The sequence below is a fragment of the Antechinus flavipes genome, chromosome 2, assembly GCF_016432865.1.
Source record: "Antechinus flavipes isolate AdamAnt ecotype Samford, QLD, Australia chromosome 2, AdamAnt_v2, whole genome shotgun sequence".
NCBI lineage: Eukaryota > Metazoa > Chordata > Mammalia > Dasyuromorphia > Dasyuridae > Antechinus > Antechinus flavipes.
Genome location: NC_067399.1, coordinates 494,675,164 through 494,684,917, shown reverse-complemented (window position 1 = coordinate 494,684,917; position 9,754 = coordinate 494,675,164). Strand labels below are relative to the sequence as shown.

The following is a 9,754-nucleotide window of genomic DNA, read 5'->3' as shown; positions in this document are numbered from 1 at the left end:
TCTCTTTGTCTGTCTGTCTCTCTTTTTCTTTCTGTGTCTCTGTTTTTTTTTTCTTCTCTCTTTAAATTCGGTTAGCTGTTGAAGGGAACTTTTCCATTGCTATGGATCCTTGGAGTCAAAGATGGAAAAATTCTATACAGTCAGTTAAAACAACACCTGGAGCTGACTATGGATCATATTCTGAGATTTTTATTGCAAAAATAATAATTAAATTGAAGAAAGTAGGAAAAACCATTAGATCATATAGATAAAATACATCCTTTATGAATATGAAGTGGAGGTTATAAATAGATTTAAGGGGTTAGATCTGGTAGATAGATTGAGGAAATATGGATAGAGGCTCTCAATTGTGTAGGGAACATCAAAAAAAATATTTTAAAGAAAAAGAACAGCAAGAAAAAAATGACTAATAAGGCTTTACAAATAACTAAAGAAAGGAGAAAGGGAAAGAAAAAGGGGAAAAAAAAAGGGAAATATACTCAGCTGAATGCAGAATACCAGAAACAGCAAGGAAAGAAAATTTTTTTCTAAATTGCAATGCAAATAAAGGAAAACAATAGAGTGGGAAAGATTGAAAGCAAAAGGAAAAGGTGAGAGCAGAAGATAAGATGGATAGTATTGTAGAAGCAAAGAACATAAGGTTGGACAGATTGTGAGAGAGAGTGGAAGATAAAGGGTCTGCTATGATCCATGGAATCATGAAGGATTGGACATGACTGAATAGTAATAATAGACCCTTGGAGAACTAGGTCTAAAAAAGAATACATGGAATGGCTAAGTATCCCTTTTTTCTCCTTCAAAACCCCCCTTGTCTGAACTCTATTATAAATAGTTCACAAATTAGTTACTCCCATTGAAGTCCAATCTGAGACAATATTTAAATCTTCTGCATCTTTCTCTGATTAGGGAGTGTGACTATTCCCCCTTTACATGTAAAATGAGATTATTATCCTACATGTTCCCTAAATTCCTCTCAATCATTCAATCTAGAATCTTTCCTATTTTTCTCCCTTCTCTGGCACTGGTCACAGTCACTGCAGGCTAGAATAGGATTAGATGTTAATGTCTGATGTAAAAGTAAAATAGATTGATCTATTGTATTCTGTATTCTGTACTGTATTCTGGTCATGATTGCATCATTAACTCCCTATACGATAGCATTTCCTCTTTCTGGACTTCAGTTTCCTTATTTGTAAAAAATAGAAATGATCTTCACCCTACTTAAACCCAGCACATTATGAAGATATGTAACCTCAGAGGCCTCTGGGATTTATGCTCAGGAGTTGCAAGAGTGATTTGGAATCTATTTATTGACTTGTTTATTAAATTGCCCATAATCACATTCTAATTATTTTGTTTCTAGGTGGATAACATATTGTGTGAGGGATTATTTGCATGAGGCAAAAAAAAATATATATATATATATGTCTAAAAAGGAAGGGAACAATTTCCTCATCTACTTTTTAGCTCCCACCTTTGGAATTCAGGCATCCACAATCTTTTTGAATCTTTCCCTTTCTTCTCCCATGAGCACAGTCTCTTGTCAAGTCACTGTTCTCAGTTATACCCCTTGATATTTGGGTGGAAAAAACCTTTTTGGGAATTGATAGAGAACAATTGAGAAAGGGGCAGAAGAATGGAAGCAGCTGCTCTCCACTCTCCCACCAGACAGCAATTCATTGTTATTGAACCCATTTTGCTAATGAGAAAAGGCCTGTGTCCATGCACTTGTCCCATTTTGAAAAGTTATGCTTTATAAAATGTGAAATATACAAGATACTTCTCAAAAAGCTCCAGAGCACTCAGCTGAGGCAAAAATCCTGACAATCCTGATAGGGATTGTCTGTTCTTCCATCTCCTTCCATCTCTGTGGAAGCTAGGCCAGCCACTGACCCTCTCTCTTTTGGAACCTCTCATCCACACTGGTGAACCATTCACACCAGAAGCAGCTATAGTTGACCCAACTTTATGCTAGGTTGTTGATCTTAATTAAGCAGGAATGTAAACAAAATTGCAAGAACAGGTAGTGAGGGAGGAAAGGAAGAAAAGGCCACAAATGACCATTTTCATGAGTTTCTTCAAAAAGATAACAACTGTCCACTGCAAACATGCTGCTCTTCAAGGAGATGATGGAGCCTTCATGGAACTCTAATGTATACGTCATGTGTGTGCCAGCTTCCAATCTCCATTTCTTTCACTACTTCCCTTTCCCTATCACCCTCAGAGGAGTTCTGTTTAAACTTCTGTACCCTCACTCATTTCTTAATTCCTTTAGAGGTTTTTATTTTCTAAGATGAAGGAAGAGGATCTTGTCTTTTCTCATGGCAGTCACTTCTGCTGTTTCCAGCAGTTCATGCAAACAGGAGACTTTTTTGCCAACAGAAATAACTTTCAGTGCCATATCATGCTAACATATTTAATTAGGGAGTACCATCTTTCACTCAAAAATTTGGAATTACTGTTAATCTACTAAAGAAGCAGGTTGAACTTTATTTTCCCACACATTATAAACTTCTTGGGAGCAGGAACTGCCTTTCTTTTTGGTTATTTGTATCGCCAACACCTTAGCATAATGCCTAGTATATAGTAGGTGCTTAATAAATGTTAATTGACTGACTCCTTTCTATTAAGAAAGAAAATGGACCCTGAAAATTTGTTGCAGAAGGGAAATGTAGCTAGTCATATACTTTTAACAAAAATAAATATGGTTTAATTCAATCAGGAAAGATCATCCTTTTTGTCCAAGATTTGGAGGGAGAGTACTATACCACAAATGATGAATATGATTAATAGAGAGAAACATGAAAAGATTAACATGAATTGAAGCAAAGTGAAGCAAGCAGAGCCAAAACCCCCCCCCAAAAAAAAAAAAACAACAACCCAACATATACAGGACTACACCAGTGTAAATGGAAAGAACAACAACAAAACAATTAAAAACAAATGTTGTACTATATTACAAAGAGAGATGTAAGAAAATAGCCCCACCTCACTCATTTGCAAAGATGAGAAACCTAAGAGGCAGCTAGATGGTGCAGTGGATGGAGCATTGGCCCTGGAGTCAGGAAGTCCTGAGTTCAAATTTGATCTCAGAGACATAGTATTCTGTTTGTATAACCTTGGGCAAGTCTTTAACCCCAATTGCTTTAGGGGGAAAAAAAGATAAGAAGTCCATATTCCACATAGGAAACTGGTCAGTTTTGATGATTTTTCTCTCTTATTTTTGTTATTTAAAAACATTATTTGTTATGCTGAATGGCTCTCTGGAGTGGGGAGGAAGAGGGCTAATTTGGGGAACAAAAAAAGGAGTCATCAATGAAAATTGTTTTGTATTTTAAAAGAAAGAAAATTATCAGAAGAAACCAGTAAAATGATAAATAAGGTGAGCATCCTTCAAACTGTCCCAAGCAAGGATTAGTTGAAAAATTGGAGGAGATTTACAATGGGTAAGAAGAGACTTAGGGAAAATAGGATAATCATCTGAAGGACTGACATGTGGAAAAAGAAGTAGAATTACTCTTTTTGGCCTCAGAGGGATGAACTAGGAACAAAATGGATCAAAGCAGCAGGGATGGATTTAGACTTATTTTCTTTCCTCCTCAACCTAAATTATACATTACCCCCAGATCCAGGAAAAAAAAAAAAAAAAAAAAAAAAGGTAGGACCAAGCCACACATGTCTGTCTGGATCTTCGTAAACTCTTCCTGGCATTATCTTTAGAAATAGAAAAATGTGGAAATATTTGTCTGTGAGTGGACCTAAAGGCAAGATAAATCCTGCTCTTTTGCCTGTTGGAGATGGGGTGAGAGTTCCGAGTCTCCATCTGAGAGTAAGTTACTGGCCACCAGGTGGTAGCACAAGGCACAGTCTTAATGTAATGCAATGTACTCGGGGTGTTCAGGGAGCCTTAACTCCTCCGGTGTAGGCTGCTTCCCCTTGTCACCCAGCTCTCACCTGTGGCTCCAAGGTAGCATACTGAGTCACACTCAGGTAAAAGCCCTGCTGTTAGAGAATAATAGAAAACAATGTGTAACTTTGTGGTGTGGTCAAGCTCGGAGAAGGGAGTGATTACTGTAATTTGAAAGGGTGGGTGAATGACTATTTATGGAAAATGAGCCTTAAATTGGATCTTTCAAATCCAAATAGGATTAATATAGGGGGGAAGCTGGACCAGGTTAAGACTCAGATGGAGAAACCAATGCCATTCTGGGAACAATGAACAGACCTCCTCACTGAAGGAGAGCCTTGAGTGCCAGGCAAACTTACCATGATAGATATGAGAAACCATTAGCACTTGCTTAAAATAATGTTTAAGGGGAGTTAATTTGTCACGGTGAAGCCACGGTGAGGAGAGGACATCAGAAGCTGAGAGACCAGTGAGGGGCCCTAAGTAAGTCGGTGGCGGAAGGACAAGTATAAGCAAGAGGGAATATCATTCTGAAATCCTGATGAGAAAAATAGGAAAGGGACACAGTGAAAATATTTTTAGATGGAAAAGGGAGAAAAAAGTTTTCGATCTCTCCATCCATTTCTGAGAGACCTTGGCAAAAACCCCTCACTGCTATGTTGCTTTTTAAAGGGAAGTTCAGAAAGAGAGATTTGCCCATGAGAACAGCTCTGAGTATCACATGAGTTCCTTCCCACATATCTATTCTGCCCCATGGGCTCTTTCAATCCTTATTCTTCCAAATCCAGGTTTTTCCAAACCAGGGCCTCCTTTTGGCTTATTCTTTGGCTATTTGGCAAATATCTGAACACAAGAGATATAGAACACAGGCAGCATGTTGCTGGAGACTGAACTTTAATACAGAAGAGGAGGGCCACGGTCGGGACAACAATAACAAAATGAACCAATGATTTTCCCTCATTCCTCTCCCGGCCAATCTCTCCTGCCCCCATAGACCACAATTCAACTCAATTTAACACAACAGTTGATGTTGAGCTTAATTTTTGAGATGAATAGGACTTTTGGTTGGAGATGTTGAGTTGAGGCATTGAGTTGAATTGGTTTGCTGAAAGAGGTTGACTTGGGTTTTTGAGTTGAGTTGACTGGTGTTTGGAAGTTGCGTACTAACAAAAGAGAAGTTTTGTAGACCTACGTTAATTTCAGAACTGGAGTTAGACTTATTGTTATTTTTATTCAAGTACTTGATTGCAGCATCCACCCACTTTTTCTTGGGGTCCACACAGATGTTTTTCTTTAGAACAGTAATAAATCTGTATGAAGAGAATCAAATAACTATAGCATTTTGAACTGGAAGAGAACTTGGGAAATATTTATCTCAATCCTTTCATCCTACAGAGGAGGAAACTGAGGTTCAGAGAATGGAAATGACTTATTTACACTGAGCCTAAACCAGAATTCAGATCTGCTGACACCATCAAAAGGAAAGAGCTCAGCTATATAATAATTGTGCCTTGGGGGCTACATGCTTTTACTTCCTGGGGAGTAGGATATTTTAAGTTATTCTTGCTATTGCAGTCTTTCTTCTTGTCTCTATTTAAGAATAAATATATCCAAATACCTCTAGGATGTCCAAAGCTATTGGATTTTTTATTTTTGAAAGGCAAAGAGAGAGACAGACAGAAAGAGACAGACAGAGAGAAAAAGAGACAGAGAGAAAGAGAGAGACAGAGACATAGAGAAAGAGAGAGAAAGGGGGGGGGAGAGAGAAGGAAAAGGAGAGAGGGAGAGGAAGAGAGAGAGGGAAAGAGAAAGAGATAGAGGGGGAGAGAGAGAGAGAGAGAGAGAGAGAGAGAGAGAGAGAGAGATTTTTTTTAAGGAGGACTTTTCCTCTGGACTAGGACTAAGGATATGAATTGGGTTGGGGGAAAGTGTGACAGGATTAGGATGGACACTGTCCCAGAAGAGGGACAGTTTTGATAGTGGACAATTAAGGACAGGACCTATCCTAGAGATGTATCTGTGAACTTTTGAGACAATTTTAAACAAATCTCAAGAAAATGCCTTGTCTGTTGTCTCCCTAAGCCAGAGATTGAGACGCAGCCCATGCTTCATACCCTCAGTTTTGCCCTCCCACCTTATCTCCAGACCCCTCCTCCCTCCTCCCTGGAGGGGAAGTCCGGAGAAAACATAGACTTACACAATGGCCTCCTTGCGACAAAATATTGAGGTCTTGAACCATGACTTCAACTTAGGGAAGGGAATAGCTCCTTTTACATAGGTATTACAGCAATCCTGTCCTAAATTTGTTGCTCGAGCTGAGGAGAATAAGGGAGAGAGGACTAATTTTAGCAGGCAGAGATGGAATGAGGTGACATGAGATTTCCCTAAGCCCTAAAGGTTTTATGTTTTTCCTTCCAGATTTTTCCTTTTCTGGAAGATGTATTACCCCCTCCTCCCTCCCATGGAAATATTTGTAAAACACTCAGCATAGTGCCTGGCACATAGTAGGCACTTAAAACACTCAGCATAGTGCCTGGCACATAGTAGGCACTTAATAAATAGTTGTTCCCACCCCTCCTCAAAGCATTGCCCTCTTTGGCTTGGGAGTCAACAGGATCAAATTGTTGAAATCCCAGTTTCTCTGGGATATCAAGAGGTGACAAGATCATAAAATCATAGATTTAGAACTGAGATATTAGAAGATATCGAGTCCAACCATTTTATTTTACAAATGAGGACTCTGGAATCAAGGATATTGACTTGTCTAAGGCAACACAACAAATAGCAGAGCCAGGATTTGAATCCAGATGCTTGAGCCCATGTCCATCACACTTTCTATAGTATTAGTAGAAATCTACCTGATTAGTGATGTCTGGTATACTCTCCCTTTCTTCCCAATGAAGTTGGGCCATTGGTCCATATAGGCAGATTAAAGCCTACCAGTAACCCCAAAGATTATTATCTGCCTTCTCCATTTGATGCAGAGCATTATGGAAACCAAAAATAGGAACAATGGCTCAGACCAGATTCCTCCAATGAAAATTATGGAAAGAAACCTGAACATTTCTATGAAAGCAAATAAAAGCATTTTACCATGGATGCCTTGATTAATGAGAAGAGCAGGAACTTCATGGACTCTGGTGCCTAAATACTCAACTTTTTTCACTTTATTCCATCATCTATAGCCTTTCCCCCATTCATTGAATATCTCAATTTCTCTGAAAATTTCTACTTTTGCTGTTATTTCATTGACTGTCCCCCTCCTCCCATATACACATTGATTCTTTGTCCTATGTTCAATAAAACATAACACACCTCTTTCATCTTTTCCTTGATTCTCTAGTTCCTCACCTGAGTTACTGTGTTGAGGGAATATCCCTAGGAAAAGGACCACCAGGAGAGACATCTTCAAGCCTTTCATGATCCCAGAATCCAGAAGATGCTCACTGTCTCTTGCCTGTGTCACCTCTGTCCCCTTGAGCTGTGGTTGAGAGCTAAGGGGCAAAGCTGGCTATTTAACCTCTTAGGTAGACCACTTCCCACTTTCAACCCCCACCACAGCTTGGGTAATTCGGAGAATTTGCCGACAGATTTAGGAAAACTCTTGGAATATTTGTGGCTTTCTAGAGAATGGGCTGAATACAGAAAACAGAAAGGGTAGGAGAGAATTGACAAAGAAGACACACTTCTTCTTTTGAAAGGGACATTCTTGATGTTTCATTAGCAGAACTGAAAGTCCACTTTTAAACTATGTTAGGATTAATATATCAACAAAATCTGCAGTAAAATTCAGCAGGGCATAGTGATAAAGGAAACACAAACCTAGGATGTCAAGTCATGATTCCATTTAATCTGATAAATATTGAATGACTAAATATCTGGTCCTGTTGCTAGAATAATAGAAAAAAATTTATAAGGACTCATAACTTTGCTATATCTTTCCCCCTGGGAAAAAGGGGTGTGAGTATGTGTAGGAGGCATGGGGGGGCATTAATTTGTGTATAACTGCAAGAACACAAGACAAAAGTCATTAGTTCCATCCTTTCCCGATAGTGTGACTAAATGAAGTTTCAATGTAATTTTCAAGGCCATGGTATCTTTTTTAATTAGAGCTTTTTATTTTAAAAATATATGCATAGATCATTCTCCAATTGATGAATGGTCAAAGCGTCTGAACAGATAATTTTCAGATGAAGAAATTAAAACTTTTTCTAATAATATGAGAAAGTGCTCCAAATTACTATTGATGAGAGAAATGCAAATTAAGACAACCACTACACACCTTTCAGATTGGCTAAGATGACCGGAAAAAATAATGATGAATATTGGAGGAGATGCCGGAAAACTGGGACACTGATACATTGTTGGTGGAGTTGTGAAGTGATCCAACCATTCTGGAGAGCAATTTGGAACTATGCCCAAAAAGTCACCAAACTGTGCATATTCTTTGATTCAGCAATGTTACTACTGGGCTTATATTCCAAAGAGATCTTAAAGGAGGGAAAGGGACCCATGTGTACAAAAATGTTTGTGGCTGCCCTCTTTGTAGTGGCCAGAAACTGGAAACTGGGGGGATGTCCATCAATTGGAGAATGGCTGAATAAATCGTGGTATATGAATGTTATAGAATATTATTGTTTTGTAAGAAATGATCAGGAGGATGATTTTAGAAAGACCTGGACAGACTTACATGAACTGCTGTGAAGTGAAACGAGAGCAGAATCAGGAGATCATTGTACATAGCTACATCAATATTATATGATGATCAATTCTAATGAATATGACCCTTTCCAACAATGAGATGACTGATGCCAGTTCTAATGATCTTGTGATGAAGAGAGCCATCAACACCCAAAGAGAGGACTGTAGGAACTGAGTGTGGACCACAACATAACATTCTCACTCTTTTTTGTTGTTGTTCACTTGCATTTTGTTTTCTTACTCGTTTACTTTCTTTTTTTTTTGATCTGATCTTTCTTGTGTAGCAAGAGATTTGTATAAATATGTTTATACATATTGGATTTAACATATATTTTAACATGTTTAAAATATATTGGATTGCTTGCCATTTAGGGGAAGAGGGTGGGAGGGAAGGAAGAGAAAATCTGAAATACAAGGCTATACAAGGGTCAATATTGTCAAGTTATCGGTGCATATGTTTTGAAAACAAAAAGCTTGATTAAAAATATATGCATAATAATTTTCAACATTCACCCCTGCAAAATCTTGTGTTTCAAATTTTTTTCCTTTCTTTCCTCCCATCCCCTCCCCTAGATGGCAAGCAATTCACTATATGTTAAACATGTACAATTCTTCTATACATATTTCTACAAATATCTTGCTGCATAAGAAAAATCAGATCAAAAAGGGAAAGAATGAGGAAGAAAACAAAATGCAAGCAAACAACAAAAAGAGTGAGAATGCTGTGTTGTGATCCATTCTCAGTCCCCACAGTCTTCTCCCTGACTCTCTTCATCACAAGACCATTGGAATTGGCCTAAACCATCTCATTGCTGAAAAGAGCCACGTGCATCAGAGTTGAGCACTGTATAATCTTGTTGTGTAAAGGCCATGGTATTTCAACATGCAAGGAGCATGATGGGAGTTAAAAAAAGAATTCATTTACTCCTGGCCTCAAATCAAGGAGCTTAATGGGGGTTCACTCCCTGTCAACAGAGGAAAGAGTCCTTCAAGTATAATCTGACTCTTTTGCTGCCCCCCCTTCCAGCAGAAACTTCCCCATAGCTCCTTAACATTAAGATTTGATTCATGTGAATTCCTTTCAACTCCCATCATGCTCATGATCAGTAGGGCCAGAGCCATGAAGATTGGCCTGGAGCTTCACCT

The 9,754-nt window shown here is 38.5% G+C and overlaps 1 protein-coding gene across 1 annotated transcript; it reads right to left on the bottom strand.

Moving 5' to 3' along the window:
• Nucleotides 1–4,782: 4,782 nt before the first annotated feature.
• On the bottom strand, nucleotides 4,783–7,378 carry CCL17 (C-C motif chemokine ligand 17). Its single transcript, XM_051973911.1, has 3 exons — nucleotides 7,259–7,378; nucleotides 6,105–6,222; nucleotides 4,783–5,217 (listed from the first exon to the last, which is right to left on the bottom strand). The coding sequence occupies exons 1-3, from the start codon at nucleotides 7,326–7,328 to the stop codon at nucleotides 4,944–4,946; spliced, it is 462 nt and encodes a 153-aa protein (XP_051829871.1). The 5' UTR covers nucleotides 7,329–7,378; the 3' UTR covers nucleotides 4,783–4,943.
• Nucleotides 7,379–9,754: the final 2,376 nt, after the last annotated feature.

Coding starts and splice junctions, on each gene's coding strand:
- CCL17 (XM_051973911.1), bottom strand. CDS start 7,328: ATGAAAGGCTTGAAGATGTCTCTCCTGGTGGTCCTTTTCCTAGGGATA. Junction 6,223..7,258: donor CCCTCAACACAGTAACTCAG/GTGAGGAACTAG, acceptor TATTCTCCTCAG/CTCGAGCAACAAATTTAGGA. Junction 5,218..6,104: donor TGTCGCAAGGAGGCCATTGT/GTAAGTCTATGT, acceptor CTCTTCATACAG/ATTTATTACTGTTCTAAAGA.